Source organism: Aspergillus oryzae, chromosome 5 (assembly GCF_000184455.2).
Source record: "Aspergillus oryzae RIB40 DNA, chromosome 5".
Lineage (NCBI taxonomy): Eukaryota > Fungi > Ascomycota > Eurotiomycetes > Eurotiales > Aspergillaceae > Aspergillus > Aspergillus oryzae.
In genome coordinates, this window is record NC_036439.1 from 1,462,843 (window position 1) to 1,481,037 (window position 18,195).

An 18,195-nucleotide genomic window follows, 5' to 3' on the forward strand; every position below is an offset into this window, starting at 1 on the left:
AACCTATTATTTGGAGAGAAAAAAAAAAAAAAAAGGAATTGCTGCTTCCCAAATGTTAACCGTACTGTATAGCTACATAAAAGAGTGCTTGCATATTTATGGCAGATAGTCGCAGCCACTTAGATCCTTCTAAATCCTGAATGGTAGAATAAAATTGTACCCTTTGTTTATCGGATAAGTACTACAGCACGAACATACATTCTTTGCGGTGTTGCAATTTGGAATTTCCCAGTTACAAGCGTGTGTGATTCATGATCATACTAACTTGTTGAAGTATTTTAAGGACTGGTTGACCAACCGTGAAACTGAAAGGTGGGTTTATCTGGAACCAGTGGCGTTGATGTGCGAACCCACTAGAGCTTCCTATTTGGTACAGAATGCGAGGTCTAGATGTTGCCCTGAGGAAGCTAGGAGAAGTTTAAATGATGTTAATTGTGACCTTCAAAGGAGTTCTTCGACGTTCCCTAGTTTTATCAATCCATCGAACATTGAGGTTATTTTTCCATATTCAAGTGGTAAGTGCCACTAACTAATTGAGAAATCGTCGTATACATATTGATCCGTCAGGCCTGTCCCAAAATCATAATGGAAGCAATCAGTTTAAACTCAAGTGATATGTCACGCTTTTCCGACTTCACAATACTCACCACGACCTACAAAACCGTACACGGACACGAAATTACAACAGATATTCTTTACCCCAAGGCCCTAACCCCACGCTTTGAGAAGACACAGGACACCGTCACTTGTCCTATCCTTCTGCGATACCATGGTGGTGGCCTCATCGCCGGCTACAGTCTTTTTGCACCTTTCTTCAACCCTTGGTACCTTGAGCTCTCCAAGGAATACTCCGCCGTCATTGTATCTCCAAATTATCGACTACTCCCCGAAGCCACAATCTTTGAGATACTGGAAGATGTTGAAGATCATTGGAACTGGATGCACAAATCCCTTCCACAGTTCCTGAGCAAGCACACCTACGGAACCATACAACCAGACCTCGACCGCATCCTCACGGCTGGGGATAGCGCGGGAGGCTACCTGAGCATCCAAATGGGATTGAGTCATCCTGAGCAGATCCGTGCCGTCAATGCAGTCTATCCTCTAGTCGATATCAAATCCCCTTACTTTACCAATCAGATGGAAAAGGTCGTGTTTTCGACGCCCGTATTACCGCAAGACACCCTCGCGCGTCATATTAGGAAATTTCGTGAAAGAGAGGAAGCCACTAATCAGAAGGTTGTCGTTTCAGCACCTACGGATGCGGAGAGAACTCAATTGATGTTTTCAGTGTGTCAACATGGACTCTTCGGGCAGTTCTTCCCGGGTGATGCTGTTGAGCTTTATCCGCTTGAGAGACTTGACGCAGGTGCTAGGTTCCCAAGGGGAGGAGTCTTGGTGCTGCATGGACGGGATGATTCGGTTGTTCCTGTTGAGGGGAGCTATATGCTGAAGAACAAGATTGATGAGCTTGATAGTAGCTTGCGGTTCCGGCTTGTTGTTAGAGATGGTGAGCATGGCTTTGATCATTCGGCTAAATTGCATGATGCGTGGTTGTGGGAGGCTGCTCAGGATGTTATTCATTCCTGGCTTGTGTAGTGCCTTATGGAGACAGAGGTGCATGGTGTGCTTTGTCCATGTTAATAAAGGGAGTTTAGAATATACAATTTTCTCTTTGACCATATCTCTCATGAAACACGATTGTGGGCCGCCAAGACGAATAGTTTCAGATCCCGACCACATTCGCAGTAATGATTCATTCTCTTCGCCACTGACGCTGTCCTGCAAGTCACACTACAAGCAGCTAGACTGGAGATGATACCTAGCGACTGCAACGATGTCGTCCTTCCGGGTACGTTTTGAATCGGTCAAATGCTTGTCTCCAGCAACGCAAGAAGGATTCCATGACAACTCGCTAGAACAGCCGACCGCGCCGAGGTGAAGGCCGAAAAGCAGGCTAGGATGCCGGGAGTGTTAAAGCAAGGCGGGTCAAATGCGACGAGACTTTCCCGGTATGCTTGTGCTGCGTCCGTCGCGGTTTAATTTGCTCGTCGACGCCTCGCCTGTCGCAATGGCAGATTGAGACGCGCTGGTACTCATCACCAGTGGACACCATCGTCAATCGACGGCTCCTTCAATACTGGCTTGAAAGAGTGTGTCGAATATTAGTGATTGATCCTGAAGACAATCCGGTCTCATTTCCAGTCCTAGAACACATACAGGAATCTCCGGCGCTGGTGCATATCATCCAGTCCGTAAGCGCCCGTCATGAGCAGTATTTTTCTGCAGAAGTGGCACGTATCGCTCCCGAAGAGAGAGGGAAAGCTCTGGCATCGTTTCGAAACGAAATAGGGACTGGGAAGACGCGACCATTACTATCGATGCTTACTGCGTTGCTACTGGCGTTGTCGCACGGAGCTGATCGTGATATGACTGATCTTGGGAAATGGCATCTGATTGCCGCACGCACATTGATCAATAAAATGCTCGAGGATACATCGCATCCGTGGAATCTTAACCCATTATTTAGACTTTGTCTGGCCATATATCTGTACTGGGATATGGGATGCTCGTACCTCGTACATCCAGACGAACAGCAAGAGCTAGATACACCAGGTTTATCCTTGGCCGTGCAACAAGTTGGACATTGGCATCATCCGATGTACGGATCTTGTACAGACCTAATCTTCATCCTGGGAAACCTGGGCCGGTACTGTTGACAGCTCCTCCATTCAGGACGTCGGTCCTTCACCCGAGAGGCACTGCTAGAAAAACAGTTGTATCTATGGAACGCGCCATGAACCGAGCCTACCCTGACGCTTCTGTACGAGTCACTAAGAAAGCACGGATTGATTCTGCTCTATCGAATCTGCGGATGGAATGATACTTTTACGAACCCATGTCTTGAAGAGACTGGTCTGGAACTGTTAATCCATCGTTATGCTTTAGAAACTGTCAATCACCTCCTCCAAATTCTAGCGTCCTCGAACTATTTGAATTTCCAGTCTCTCCCAATTCTTACAGCTGGCTCAGAGTTGAGGAGGGAAGATAACAAACTGAGAGCCGATGTTCGGCACCGACTTACGCGCTTTGTATCCTGTAAATCGATTGCCTGTCAACCTTCATGCTCTTAAGCTTCTTGAGGGGATCTGGGTAGCCCGTGATATCGGTGACGATAAGTCATCTTGGATCCATCATATGCTCCGAAGAGGGTGGTTGTTGGTCCTGGGATAACGGCTTATAGAAGGATAATTGGGGCAAAGATAGAAACAAAATAAATAAAACTTTTATATCAAAATATATTATTTAAATTAATATATATCTTTTCTTAATTAAGAGTTTTAATAAGTGATACAGTTATAAAAATATTAAGTATAACATTTCTTATAGAAAACTGTAGACAGTATCGGTATAGCAATATGTTGTATCCAACGCTAGTTCATTAACCGCAACAGTTTGTCTATAATCATGGAAATTACTCTCTTTCCTTGTATGTATGCTTGTATTTGATATCCAGCGAGCCGCATAGGATACGTTGCAATCTTTAGGTAGTACTGTAGTACGTCCCAAGTTACTGGGTCTCCTCCAACCAATCACTAAGGATGATTGAAATAACTTATGGCATTCGGGTGACTTAACAATAGAGCCGCACACTGCAATTTTAGGGTCATCGAAGGGTTGGCGTTAGTATTAACAAGTGATATAATTATAATATCAAATATAATATTTTCTATAGAAAACTGTAGACAGTATAGATACGTATCATACATCAATGTGTTGTAGGCCTATGAACTAAGAATCCGGAATATAGTCAGTAGGATGTAATCATGTAAGCCGTAACAAAGACTACATGGAATGGCCCTTGTCGAGAGGGGTAATGGTTGTTCGCTTCAGCATGTCTTTCATGGTTTGGGAGATTACCGACGAGATTGATTGTTGGACAATCAGCCTAGGTATGCTCCGTGGGGATTTCCCTATATCGCCGCTTCCTTTTATTATACTCACATTTTTACGAGGTAATGGGGGAATAGTCCGGTCCAAGAATGAGGAACGTAGCAGTAGGATATAAAAGAGCAATCGAAAATTTATATGATGTACAATTCCAGCCGGAATATAACATATAGTTATTCGGTGAACCCTGGTGTAGAAAGGCAACTTCCATAAAGAATAATGAACATAAGTTAGCATGTTGAAACGCTTGGCTATATATTCTTCTCATGACTCCTGCTTTACAGATTGCTGTCTACTATTCCGTGGTAATTATCTTGCTTTAACCCTGGACTAATACTGACTACTTCTCATTTCCTATTCTCCAACATACCTTACAAGAACGAAAACTGGTGCGATAGCCTTTCTTATGAATCATGTCCCAGAGATCCTTGAGACCTACAAGGACTAGGGTAGCCTTCGAAGAGGCCAGGCCAATCTTCGAAGCAGGTAAAAACGATGAAATAGAGCCCGAGGATTTCCACCTGACTCAGCTTCTGACGACACAGTTTAAGGAAGGAATGCATGAGATTGTGAAGGAAATCGACAGACTAGGACTTCCTCCACAATCTGCATGGGTGCATCTTATGGGACCCTGCATAGAGAGGCCGACTGTTCTAAGGAAAATCCTGCTCAATCATGAAACAGGTAATTCATCATCTTTCTCATCACTGCCCTTTTTTATCGTTTCCGGTTACTGTCTGCTTCATTCGGAAGAAAATAACATTTTCAAAGACCTAGCCCATTTTAGGCGCCCAAGAGAGAGAGACAGGAGACGTCCTACAGGGAGAGACACGCGAAGCCCTACAGAGAGAGAGAGGCAGAGGTACAAAAGGACCACTCATATGTGGGAATTCCCATCTTACGTTAGAGAGAATGCCCGCCCGCCTCAGGAAGTGACATTGATGAGATATGAAGATTGTGTTAATGTGGCAACTTGTCGAGCGCGACTTGCACAGTCGGGCGGTGATGGTTTGATTTATCTGATGAAGCTCTTGACCAAAGTGGCCAGAGACCTCTTGGATCCCGACGAGCTAATGCCTGCATACAATATATACAGTGAGTTAACTAGTGACATAGCTGCTTGGTATCAATATCTGATCCTGTGCACAGTGCAACGTATATCAGGGGAATGCATATTCATTCTCCCCCAACCTGACCGAGTTATTCTGTCAGTAACGAGGGGCCTTCAGTTGGCAGTAGAGAACATGATGGTGTGGGTATGTGGAACATTTCGAACGCGCAATGAAGACGACATTTGCTACTCTCGTGTATCTCATTCCCCGTCCGCAGTATTTCGTCTAACGGACTTGCAACCTTTGTCCCACACGAACACCGAACCTATCTACCTGTTGACCCGGTTCTGGTTTCCAAGGGACATTATATTCGCCAAGTGTGATTTTGTGGCCAGCCACAGGGCCATCACAATGAGTTGCAAGGAATTGCTGCGACACGAAGTTGAACTAGTCAGATATAGTATTCCAAACGGTGACGGGGTCATTCTTCTGGGACGGTATATGGCGATGATCCCAACATACATTGATCATGAAAGCAACATAATCACTTGGTGCTGTGAACTTCGCCTTAGGAACATGTCAGAAGACATCTTCAAGGAAGTGCTCATCGACAAACTGAAATTGGGTGAATGGGCATCGGAAAGGGCCACACGGGTTCGCAGATACCTCGCTAGGACGACTGACCAGGCAATAAGAGCGACAACCGCAGTGGTGTTCGTGGGGACACGGAGGGCACGAGGTCCCTTACCGCCACCTGCGGTCATCCATTAAGAGATCTCCTTTTTTCAAGAGTTATTGTTATCTAGCATGTTACTTATAGATACTGTCTTAGCCTTATCATAAAACACGCCGGCCTATAAGACTTTTGTTGCTCAATGGAAGCAAATTGACGAGATCAATAGAAAATTAATTGGGACGCTTCAATATCGCATCTAGACAAGTTGTAAGGATTACCAAGATCTACAAAAAGCGTTTAGCAAACAAAGAATCAGCCCCAGATGGTTAAATGTCTTCATTTCGTTGCTTAATATTGTGCCGCATGTGAATCTATAGTCCCTCGACCAAAAGCCCGCACGTCTCTTGCAAAATATAGCCTTTCACCTCTCGAGTGATAATAAGACTAATACTACTATACCCTCGGTAAAGAGGCTTGAGTTCAATACTTCAGACATAGATGAGCTCCCCTTATATTCGAAGGAAATCAGTATCAGACAGTCAGAACAGATCGTCTGTGACCGATGACAAGATACGTAAGCATGATCATCTGCCAAACTGCTAACGAAATATTATTCTGTTACCCAAACAGAACCGACTACTCTGAATAGCTTGTGCATGGCGGCCCCATAAATCTGGCAGGTGTATGAGAGTGAATCGCACAGATTGTTCCGAATGCAAGCTCATCTAACGGCGGCGATGGGATCCAGTGATTGTTACATGGACAAAGGGTGAAAGGCTGATAAAGTACGCGCGGGCCTAGCAGGGATGAACCGATAGCGCTTGCAACATACTTTACTTCCTGCGTTATGGGACGAGTTACTTTTCAAACAAGAGCTAGGTAACTATCTGACTCCCGTGGAGGAGAAGATCGAGGGAATGGCTTGGAATTGGCGCTTTCCATTTACCATATTGCTCGGGACCAAGATCTATTCCAATCGCATCACGCTGGCCCCGAATGTGAGTACGGAGGGCGAAAAGACTAGGAATGGACTTTCCGGGGCCCGTGCAGCAAGAGCACCGCTGCTTGTATCAGCAGCTAATACTATCATGCGGCTTGTAGTAGTGTTGTTCGCATGACAGAAAGATTATACGGACCCCACCACAAGTTTAACCGACCTCGCTTTGACTAGAGTAGCCCGATCTGCACCGCAAAGGCGGCAAAAGCCGCAAGGGTGGCGGGTAATGACTCTGAATCGGTACCGATATCCGGGTCCAAACCTTCCATTATCGGAATATGCTATTAAACAACATAAAGAAAAGAGAAGACGAGACTAAAAAGAAAGAAAGAAAATCGTCTTAACAAGACGACAGTCAGGACAACGTACAGGATTTACATAATCATGGTCGATTGGCCCCACGGGCATCTCAGAGTAACCATAGTTCCTGCAAAACACGTTCAATACTTTCAAGAAAACTCGGTAGGAACAACACCCCTACTTGATTATATTAATACCACTAAACGGAATTACATGAACCGGTATAATATTTTGGGATATGTAAGCCTATTTCAGTAATCAGTAGCAGTGATCCTTGGCATGTAATCTCATTTAGATAGAGAAGGGTCTAAAGTATTGCAGCCGAGGGCTCGCGTAAAAATCTCGGCCTATAATGGACGAAGCCGAGTCTCTGGGCATTCTGGGCATAAGGTTGCCAAGCCTAAGTAAATTGTTACGATTTTTCAGCGGGTAACAAGGGTACAGACTCCAGAGTACTAGTACTTAGTATGGTGCCACTTTCATCCACGATCCACTAGCTACTCCGATAACTAACCCCAGGACTCATAGGACCCTTAACCCCGAAGGTTTACTAATACGTTGAGCTGTTTTTACTAAGAGTGTAGTATCGATACTTTTGCGTATATACCTTGGTGCACGTTAAGAGTGATGTAGTGGGGCTTGCGTTACATTAATGTCCTACAATAAATACTATAGTTGACTAGTTAGTGCCAGGCCAAAGACCTGCCAAAGACGTGCGCAGCGATCTAATCACATGACCTTCAATTACTATCTAAATTAGTAAGCGGGCAAGCGGCCAATAATGTCCCGGATGAATTGAGGACCAATGAAAAGCCAGATACATGAACAAAGCACAGACTAAATATGGACCAATCAGAGTCGAGAAGGTGAAAACCCGTCCAGTATATTGCTAGCTCCGCTTCGCTCCGCTGCGCAATAAAGTCTACGGAACTACTCCGTAGGCCACGGAACTTACAGTAAAAGTGACACGGGCTTGATCCTGCAACCTTCGGTCTCGGAGGTCCGTACCAAGATAGGCCTGATTGCCAAGGCCTGGTCTCTCTCGACTAATCTTATCTATCCATCTAATCTGATCCCGGTGCCTTGGCGCCAGCATGTTATCGTCGGGACGGTATGTAACGTACATAAATGACATATTGTATGGTATGTATGGTATTGAAAGTTTACCAATCTCGGCGAAATTGACTGGAGTTTACTATCATTTCGAATCACTATGGCTCTCTAATCATCACAGCCACCATCTTTAATATCCTGTTTCACATACTCCGTACAGTGTCAGGTACGGGATTCAAATGCTGCCTAGGCTTTCCTCTGGTCTAAGGGATAACCTATACTTGTCTAAGGCTGAACGACACAATATGAACCGAGTCTATAGTAGCGAGCCTTTTAGAACCTGTAATGGCCGTTGCAGCACCCTCACAAGTAGCCCTGATCGGGTGCTACTAAGAGCTTTAATGGGTCCGAGGCCCTTACCCTACCAAGGGTGTCCTCCCCACTGGGCCACTGGTTTCGAGGGTATTGACTTTCCTGGGAAAGCGTAGGTTGATCATCATTATCAATCACACAAAGCTAAAACAGTCATCGTTTCCACGGTATTTTCACCAAAAGACCAAGCACCGTCTCTTCCAGACCCTTGGCGCCATGCTATACGGTTCCGTAGCGAGATGTTTGACCCATTCGTAGGGAATGGAAGACGGCCGCCATCGGCATCGGTGAATCTTACCAGGTTCTCGCTCTGTGGGTTAATCTACCGCTGCAAGCAATGCAGGTAAGATCATCGATGAGGGCCAATGAGCGCCGTAATAGATGAGTGCACAAGGACATGGACATACATCCTTTATCCAGAATGGCTTGGCCCCAAGAAAGACTTATTATGAACTAGGAGTAGATCAACAGTAGAATCGAGCTTACAGTCGTTTCTTTACAGTAAAACGAGAAGCCGTCTCAGCAGAACTGGGGCACAGCAATCCTGCTAACCTGCTCTGATAGCCAGATCGCAAATATATAAGGGGAACACTGAGCATGGCGGAAAAGCTTGAGCTGTACAACCATACCTGCAAGAAGAAGATCAAGACCTTTGCACATTGCTAGCTCTTACTTTACTTCCTCATTCGGCCACCATGACCCAAGCAATTTTGCGCACTGAGCGCCTCGAATTGGTGCCCCTCGGCCCCGAGCATAGCGAGTTCACCAAGATGCTGGACAAGGATCCGCAAGTCATGAAATACATCGGCTTTGGCAAGCCACTTGACGACGAACAAGCGAAAGAAGTACACAAATGGCTCCTCCACGCAGCAACGCTCGTACCCGGCTTCGGATGTTGGGTCGGCTTCGCCGGCGGCGAGTTTGTTGGCTGGTGGGTACTGGCTCCTTGCCCAAGCGAAGGCACACCAGCGCAATTCAGAAGTGACCGATCAGAGTTTGGGTATCGTCTTTTACCGAAGTTCTGGCGGCAAGGTTACGCGAAGGAAGGATCACGCGAGTTGCTGAGGCACGCTTTCCAGGACTTAGGTCTATCTGAGGTGTTTGGCGAGACTATGGCTGTGAACGTGGCTTCTCGGGCGGTAATGGCAGCTTGTGGATTGAAACATGCCTACACCTTTCACAACAAGTACGATACCCCACCTCCTGGCATCGAGGAAGGCGAGGTGAGGTATCAGATTACTAAGGATGAATGGGTCTCGTTGGTTCCTGTACAGTAGTTGTTCCCAGTTCTTGTGTCAAGTCAATTGCTTCTGGGATATACGGGTCACAAAGTGCTCTAACTATCAATGAAATAATTTTGCCACGTCAAGCAATGTCAAATGAGGCAATTTAGACGTGGTGGTCGAGCAGGTTTCTCATCGCCCCTTGCTGGGACCAAATGCCTCTCTCAAATCCTTCCTTGCTTCTGCTCGGCTATTAAAATTCCGTTCATAGAGCCAAGGCCGAATGGTGCAACCCGCCAAGGCCCTACATGGTAATTAGGTCGAGTAGTGCTCTGTCCTGGGCTCTGAATCAGCTCTAGCTGGGTGTCCTGAATTCGAAGAACCATCGTACCCGAGCCACAGAGCAGTAGCACCAGAAAGTTTGCGATAGCCCTAACTGCCATCAGTTGCAAAAGTATCGTGTGGCTTTAGGTGAGACTCGTACAACAACTCGGGCAATATCAGGGAAGTCTGGTAATAGTGCGCTTTTAGCTTGGGGCTAGGCGTAATCTTGGGACTTGGCTTCTCGTATTGAGTTGTAATAACAATTGGATGCTAACCTATCACGGAGTCATAGTGGAATGTTTCATACCTGCTGCCTGCTTGTTCAACTTCTTTCTTTCTCAATTTTGTTTGGCAGTCACCCTAATATTGAGTCCAGTTCTATTACCTTCGGCTCTCTGTGTTAGCACGCGACCCGACGACCCAAGAGGCTCCTGAAACTCCTTTCTGCTGTATAATGTATATAGACCTAGTCTTATCAAGACAGTAAGTACGGAAGGTAAATTCCGGTGCGCGGGCTCAGAAGCCAAGTCGAGATCCTTGTGAAAAATGTGCATGGATGCACGCCACATATGGGAGACTAGTCAACGTCGAATCAGTCGACTTCCTGTCACCTCACGTCCGAGCTTTTGTTTGCTAATTGCCCAGAGCGTCGGATCTAATCAATCAATCAGATAAATCTATACCAAGAAATTGCCGAACGGTCTCCCCGGTTCGCCCCGTGTGAGCTGATTCTCGAATCAGTACCCAAACAGCCGATCTCGGTGAACATGGACCACCCGGCTAATCTTACTTTTTATCAGATGAGATTAAAATTCTAATTTTTTTTTCCCTACCGCCTGATGCGTGAAGCTGCAAGGGCTACCGTTTGGCTGGGCCTGCACATCCGCTTTAAAGCTTCGGCTCTTCCCTCTTTTATGATTAGCTCTCCGTTGCGTGCTCCTTGCGTCTTCACCGGGCTGATCCAGCAACGATGGCAATCGGGGATAGGTTTCAAAATCTTGTTGGGCGCCAGACGCCTAATGACACTCATGAGGCTCCCACCGTGGAAGATATCGAAACTCCGGTAACCATCAATGCAGCTCCATACGACAAGGAAGCTGGCACCGGCTCACCTGAAAATAAGACGGCAAGCAGTGATGATAATATATCATTACCGCACGAAGACGCACAGCGTGGTGTCAAGGATATCGAGGCCGTGACTCTAGCATGGTCAAAGGCAACGCTGGCTACCTTCCTGATACTGTATTTTCTACCCCCAATGACGCTTACTTGTGGCCATATGTAACTAATGCAATTTGTTCTTAATAGCATCTGGATTTACACCCTGGCTAATGGATTCAGGTCCTCAATCCTCGCTAGCTTGACACCATATGCTACCAGTGATTTCCAGTCTCATTCCCTGTTGACTGTAATCGAAATTGTAGCAAGTGCCATGACATCGGCAGTGTATATCCCTATGGCGAAGATGCTGGACGTCTGGGGCCGTGCTGAAGGCTTCCTCCTTATGCTGGGCTTCGCCACTTTGGGCCTAATTCTCATGGCAGCGTCCAACAACCTTCCTACCTTCTGCGCAGCACAGGTAATATGACCCCCCTTTGAACAGTCAGAGCCCTTGAACTTACTAACCGTTATACGCATAACAGGTATTCCAATCAGTTGGACTTGGAGGCATGACTTATAGCGTGAATGTCCTCTCAGCCGACGTAACCAACCTGAGAAATCGAGGGTTGGCGTTCGCTTTCGTCTCATCACCATGGATGATCACTGCGTTTGCAGGATCCAAAGCAGCAGAAGAATTCTTAGTACACGTGAACTGGCGATGGGGTTTCGGCAGCTTTGCCATCATTATACCTGCGGTCGCCATGCCCTTATACGTGGTGTTGAAGGTCAACCTTCGTAAGGCTAAGCAGAAAGGCCTCGTAAATCACGAGAGAAGTGGCCGAACCCTGGTACAGAACATAATACACTACCTTATACAGTTTGATTGTGGGTCACCCAACACAGCCCTCCCTAAAGTATCGCAGTTGCTAACATCCTCTTGCTAACAGTGCCGGGTGTCATCCTGTTCGCTGCTGGTCTTACCGTGTTTCTACTCCCATTCACACTAGCCCGGTCAGCTCCGGAGGGCTGGAAGACAGACTACATTATCGCCATGATTGTAGTCGGCTTTGTCGTCCTCCTTCTCTTCGCCGCCTATCAGGTATACCTGGCTCCCGTGCCATTCCTGAAACATACCTACCTACTCAACCGGACCGTCCTGGGCGCTTGCCTTCTCGACTTCGTATACCAAATGTCCTACTACTGCTGGAACAGCTACTTCACGTCTTTCCTCCAAGTCGTCAACAACCTAACCGTCGCCGAGGCCGGATACGTCAACAGCACATTCCAGGTCGTCTCCGGCGTGCTCCTCTTCATCGTCGGCTACCTGATCCGCAAAACAGGCTACTTCCGCTGGCTCCTGCTCATTGGTGTGCCTCTCTACATCTTCGCTCAAGGCCTCATGATTCACTTCCGCCAACCAAACGGATACATCGGCTACATCGTCATGTGCGAGATCTTCATCTCCGTCGGCGGTAGCGTTTTCACCCTCTGCATGCAGCTCGCCGTCCTAGCCGCCGTCGACCACCAACACGTCGCCGCCGCAATGGCCATTCTATTCGTGTCCGGTGGCATCGGTGGTGCCGTGGGCAATGCCATCTCCGGCGCCATCTGGACAAACACCTTTGAGAGCTCCCTTGCGCGCTATCTCCCTGAGTCCGCGCTGCCGAGCCTGGCCAGCATCTATGCCAGTTTGCCGGTGCAGCTGAGCTATGCTGTTAATAGTCCTGAGAGAATTGCTATTCAGAAGGCGTATGGTTATTCGCAGACGAGAATGTTGGCCGCGGGAACGGGGCTGATGGCGCTTGCCTTCGTCGCGGTTTTCATGATCCGGAACTTGAATCTGAAGAATACGACGCAGACCAAGGGTGTTGTGTTCTGATGTTATTTTGTTGGTTGATGGTGGTTTCGACGAGGAGATGATGGGTTGGTTATGTGTGTTTGTGTGTTGGTGGTGTGGATGGGCTTCTTTTATCGAGCTTAATGTTGATACTCCTGTGGGGAGGTAATTTGCTTTTACTTGGTTATCTTGCTATTTTATATATATTACTAAAAAGAACTCTGTTGCGTAAATTGCTTTGGATATGCCATAGATAATACTCCAGGTAAATGGCATCGATGTGTGGGATTTATAGATATTTCATTTCAAGACCTTCATGTACAGCACTCATAGATTGATATATTCCTTATAATTATGTGCATATTCATTTAGCATCATCATTAAGGGCTTTATACTAATAATGGTGGGTTGCCATCAGGGTTAGTAATGGAATGGCCCTATGAAGGCTAGATTTCCAATGCAAAGCAACAAAGAACAGAATGACATTATTGGGCAATCTTGGGATAGCTAAAGTAAACGTGAAACTTTATAAGATTATAATTAAGACATTGGATAGAAACAGTGCAGACAAAGAGATCTATATAAATTTATGCTTCTAGTAATGGAATGACCATTCAATCCAAGAAAGGGTCAACGGCCGCTTAAGAATATACCCATGAAAACGCAGTAAGCTCCCTCCTAAATCAGAGATGAAGAAAGACCCTCAGCCATCCACAGCCTGGTTTAGAGCATTCACACGATAACTCTCGCTGCGCTCGATCAGCTGTGCATGAGTTCCTCGGTCAACACACCGACCATCCTCAATCAAGAAGATCACATCCGCCTTGCGGATAGTATACAGTCGATGTGCAATCGCAATAACGGTCATATGCTTCGTGGCCTTCTCAAGCCCATCCTGCAGCAATCTCTCCGACTCTGCATCAAGCGCACTGGTCGACTCATCCAGCAGCAGAAGCTTAGGCTTGCGGATGAGCGCGCGCGCAATCGCCAATCGCTGTTTCTGACCTCCAGAAAGCCGGTCGCCGTTTGGCCCACAGTAGGCATCATATCCATCTGGCAGCTGCATGATCGTGTCATGGATGTTGGCCAGTTTACATGCCTCCTCTAGTTCAGACTGGCTGACTGTTTGGCCTGGTCTGGCGCCTAGGGTCAGATTGAATCGGATCGTGCCCTCGAACAGCACACTCTGTTGAGGAACATAGGCAATATCATCCCGGAATGAGCCGTCGCTGTAGGCGATGTTGTGGCCGTCGACTTCGATGGTTCCTGAGTCAGGTCCGTATAGTCGCTCGACGAGTGAGATTATTGTGGACTTGCCTGCGCCGCTGGGTCCTACGAGTGCGGCGAACTGTCCTGGTTGAACGCTCAAGTCCAGACCGTGTAGCACTCGGGTGTCCGGCCGTGCAGGGTACGAGAAGCGAACTTGCTTGAATACAACACTGATGCCGTCACGGGACTCAGAAGAGGATCTCTTCTCGCGGGGAGGTGCCGTGGCTTCGACATCCCCCAGTAGCTGAAGTGGTGCAGATAGCTTCTTTGTCGACCCCAAGTCGAGCAGATTCAATAGTCTCCGTGTGGCCTGGAATGCGCGTGAGACATCGGGTGCGAGGGCGAACATCTGTCCCCACAGTTGAGAGCTGACGAGCAGTGCTAGCTGCACGATGAAGAACTGCGTTTGAGTGTATTCACCCGCGATAATCCTCTTTGATCCCCACCAGTACGCCAGTGCATATAGAAAGTTACTCAGTCCGTACCCGACGGCAAGCCATAAATTCGCCCAAGCGCTTTGTCGAGTGATCTGGCGCATTGGGGCCGAGAGTGATCGACGGTATGTGCCAAGCACTTCATGTTCCAGGGACAGCGACATGATGGTTTTGATTGAGTTGACGGCCTCAACGGTGATACCCACGGAGTTTGCAAAGGCCTCTAGGTGTCGCTCCTCGAAACTAGCCAGCGTGGTGACTCGCATGTAGCCGGCACCCAGCAACAGTGGGATCACGGATAGACATACTAGAGCAATCTTCCAAGCAATAATGTGTGTCATAGTAATAGTCGCGACGAGACTAACCAGAACCGAAAGGATAGTGCAGACCACAGAGCCTGTTAGACCACCCAGGGCACTGCTATCCTTTGTAATGAACGACAGCAGTAGTGATGGGTTTCGATTTGCTGACTCGTGCCATGCCAAATCCTGCTCGAGAATAGACCGCAACGATAGTATGCGCACTTTGTAAATGACTTGCTCAGCCACCCAGCCAAAGAGCGACCAGCTAAGGAAGTTAGCAAGGAATTCGACAATGGCCAGCACAAAGAACATAAGTCCAAACAGCTCTCCAGCATGACGAATGGAGTCAGGCTCCTCGCAGCCACTAAGCTTGCCCACGACGTTGCCGAAGATCACCGACGATCCGCAATAAGTGCCGCCGATGATCACAGCCCCAGCGATCGCCAGGATCAGCACGAATGTGTACGGTCGGAAAAGGGAGCCCATGGAGCCTACGGTTGATCCAAAGCTTCGCTTTTCCTCGATCGCACTCTCTGGCTCCGCAGTCTTTGCAGGCTTAGTCTTTTCTTCGTCAATGGCATCGGTCACAGAAGTCTCAAGAGCTCCGGTCTTCTCACTAACGATTGGCACCAAGGAACCAGAACGAGCGGAGCTCACCTCCGTCTCCTCGTCATCTTGGCCGCCGTGAACGTTGAGGTTCTGGAGACGGACCAACTCAGCATAGGCACCGTTGGCTTCTAGCAGTTGCTGGTGGGTTCCTTGCTCCACCAGCTTCCCTTGGCGCATAACGATAATATTGTCGGCATTCCTGATAGTCGACAGACGATGGGCAATAGTAATCACAGTCCGGCCGATCGCCACGTTATCTAGAGCCTCTTGGATACGCGCCTCGGTCGCCGAGTCGAGGGATGCCGTGGCTTCATCCAGGATCAGGATACGCGGATCTTTCACCAGAGCGCGCGCCAAGGAGATGCGTTGCTTTTGTCCACCGCTGATGAGATTGCCCTTAGACCCAACTTGTGTTCCAAAGCCTTCTTTCAAACGCTCAATGAAACCATTCGCATCGGCCAACAGGGCAGCGTGCAGGACTAATTCCACAATTTCTCGTGCGCCATCCCCATGCTCCAGAGAAGCCAACACTAGATCTTTCCCGTCTCGCACTGCTGCCGCGACATCCGCGAGAACACTACCCATCAGAATCGAATGCAGGTGATCGTGTCTAGGAGAGTTGATGAGGCCCAGCGCGATGTTTTCAAGGATGGACCGGTCCAAGAGACATGGTTCCTGTTGTACGAGACTTATATGGCTACGGACAGATCTCACATTGAGATCCTTGACATCGTGGCCATCTAACAGTACCGCGCCCTCATCCACATTGTAGAATCGGGTGATCAACCCGGCGACGGTGGACTTTCCACTGCCTGACAGTCCGACAATAGCTGTCTGTTGACCGGCTGGGCAGCTCAAAGAGAGGTCCTGGAGCACGGGCTTGTCCGGTCGGGACGGAAACTTGAATGAGACGTTCCGTAATTCCACATTTCCCGTAACCTCTGGCAGCACACGACCGGTATCTTCAGTGGTACCGTCGATGGTAGTCGGGTGATCGATGTCGGCTTCCAGCTTGCCGAAGGCTACGGCCGCGGCGTCGAAGCTTTGCAAAAACGGGGCAGCCTGACTGAGAATCAAAGACGCTATGAATAAAAATTAGCGTCACTTCAATATCCAAGACTCAATAGGGATTATGTACGTACCATCCACAAGGATGAGAATAACTGTGAATGTGTTCCCCACCGTTATGCCGTCGCCTCCAGACTCTACAGCGTCTGCGATTTGTCGCGACCCTTGCCAGAAAGCCAGACCATTGGCCGAAAAGGCAATGAAGTATAAAAGACCCGCCTGAGTGGCAGCAGCGATCGATTTCCAAACGCCGGCCGACAATGCAGGATGCAAGACTTCAACAAATTTCTCCTCCAACCGGGCGTTTGCCGAAAAGGCTTGCACAACCATTGTATTTGAGAATGCCTCCAGCGCGACCGATGAGGCCTTCGCCATACCCTCCAGTGCGCGTCCGAAAAACTTCTGCACGAAGTATCCTCCGCCAATAGACATGATCAGGTACGCTGGGGTGAGGGAGACCAGCATGCCGGCCAGTTTGGGGTCCTTGATGAAGGCTACTATGTATGCGGTGATGAAGAATGCGATACTGTTTATCACAATTCCGACTTTCTCTGATGAGCCTTGTTGTATGACGGCGATTTCTCCGGTGATCCGCGAGGATACCTCTCCTGCGGGTAGGTTGTCGAAGAACGCGGCATCCTGGCGCAGGATGGCGCTGAAATACTTCTCTCGCAGACGCTGGGCTAGGCGCTCGCCGGAGAGATTCCAACAGAGGACGTAGATGTAGATGAGAGCGAAATAGGCGATACCAATGTATACGATCAACAGGATTTTGTCATTGATGCCCGCTTGGTAGGAGTCGGCGTTGGAGGGGGTGACGTTGCACGTTGACGAGTTGAGTCCATCCACTAGCTGTCCAAAAACAATCGACATAATAGGAAAGGGAATCCCAGAGGCAATTGAAGTGATAAAGCCGACGAGGAGGAGGGCTAGGTCGGACGACGAGGGGTTGCCGTAGACCAGCAAACGACCGAACGAGGTGGCACGACGCATAAACTGTGGACAAGAACATCCCCATGAGTTCAATTCCTTCGTGCAGATTAAGGCAGGGAGTAACTTACACTTTGCTTAGCTGGCGCCCCTGCGTCCTTGGACGCTTCAGATGCTGTACCCATGATGCCTTGGGACGTTTGCCGTTACTCTATCGTGAGCAACGGTACCAAGCAGCTAGACAGACATGCAAAGAGAAAAGGACAATACTCGACGGGATCGCTACTGAAGGGTCAAGTCAGAGCTTCGGCGGCACTCTGCTCCCGTCTGCAAAAGTCCATCAGACGCAAGCAATCTCTAGTTCTCTGGGCATGACACATCGCGCATCCACCCGACCATTCCATTCCCTTTCTGATGCAATGTGCCGACGTCGGACAGGAACTAGACCGACGCTCAATTTTTATCAGATCCGAGCGGATTCTTCAAGCGAGCAACGCCAAGGGCACCATATTGATGCCAAGGGGCCAGGAGTTGGAGTCGCTGCATCTGATTAGGGTTCCGTTTGGTCAGGTATTGCGTATGGTATTAGATGGTATGGTCACGTCTTGTATGTATTGGACTGTCATAACAATACGCCCAGACCCTTAAACCCTCCAAGGATCTTGGAATCCACTGACCTGGCTTAGTTTACGCATTC

General features: G+C 48.2%; 4 protein-coding genes across 4 annotated transcripts; 3 read left to right on the top strand and 1 right to left on the bottom strand.

Moving 5' to 3' along the window:
• Positions 1 to 585: 585 nt before the first annotated feature.
• AO090701000333 (alpha/beta hydrolase) lies at positions 586 to 1,599 on the top strand (the record flags this gene model as incomplete). The annotated part of the gene is made up of 1 exon (XM_001823139.1): positions 586 to 1,599. One exon carries the CDS (start codon positions 586 to 588, stop codon positions 1,597 to 1,599), a length of 1,014 nt encoding a protein of 337 aa, XP_001823191.1.
• Positions 1,600 to 9,096: 7,497 nt separating this feature from the next.
• Positions 9,097 to 9,678, top strand: AO090701000330 (GNAT family N-acetyltransferase; the record flags this gene model as incomplete). The annotated part of the gene is made up of 1 exon (XM_001823138.3): positions 9,097 to 9,678. One exon carries the CDS (start codon positions 9,097 to 9,099, stop codon positions 9,676 to 9,678), a length of 582 nt encoding a protein of 193 aa, XP_001823190.1.
• A 1,240-nt stretch (positions 9,679 to 10,918) lies between these two features.
• Positions 10,919 to 12,928, top strand: mirB (MFS siderochrome iron transporter MirB; the record flags this gene model as incomplete). The annotated part of the gene is made up of 4 exons (XM_023237363.1): positions 10,919 to 11,190; positions 11,257 to 11,527; positions 11,592 to 11,934; positions 11,997 to 12,928. The coding sequence occupies 4 exons, from the start codon at positions 10,919 to 10,921 to the stop codon at positions 12,926 to 12,928; spliced, it is 1,818 nt and encodes a 605-aa protein (XP_023092092.1).
• A 661-nt stretch (positions 12,929 to 13,589) lies between these two features.
• On the bottom strand, positions 13,590 to 17,561 carry AO090701000328 (ABC transporter ATP-binding protein; the record flags this gene model as incomplete). The annotated part of the gene is made up of 2 exons (XM_001823136.3): positions 13,590 to 16,582; positions 16,643 to 17,561. The coding sequence occupies 2 exons, from the start codon at positions 17,559 to 17,561 to the stop codon at positions 13,590 to 13,592; spliced, it is 3,912 nt and encodes a 1,303-aa protein (XP_001823188.3).
• Positions 17,562 to 18,195: the final 634 nt, after the last annotated feature.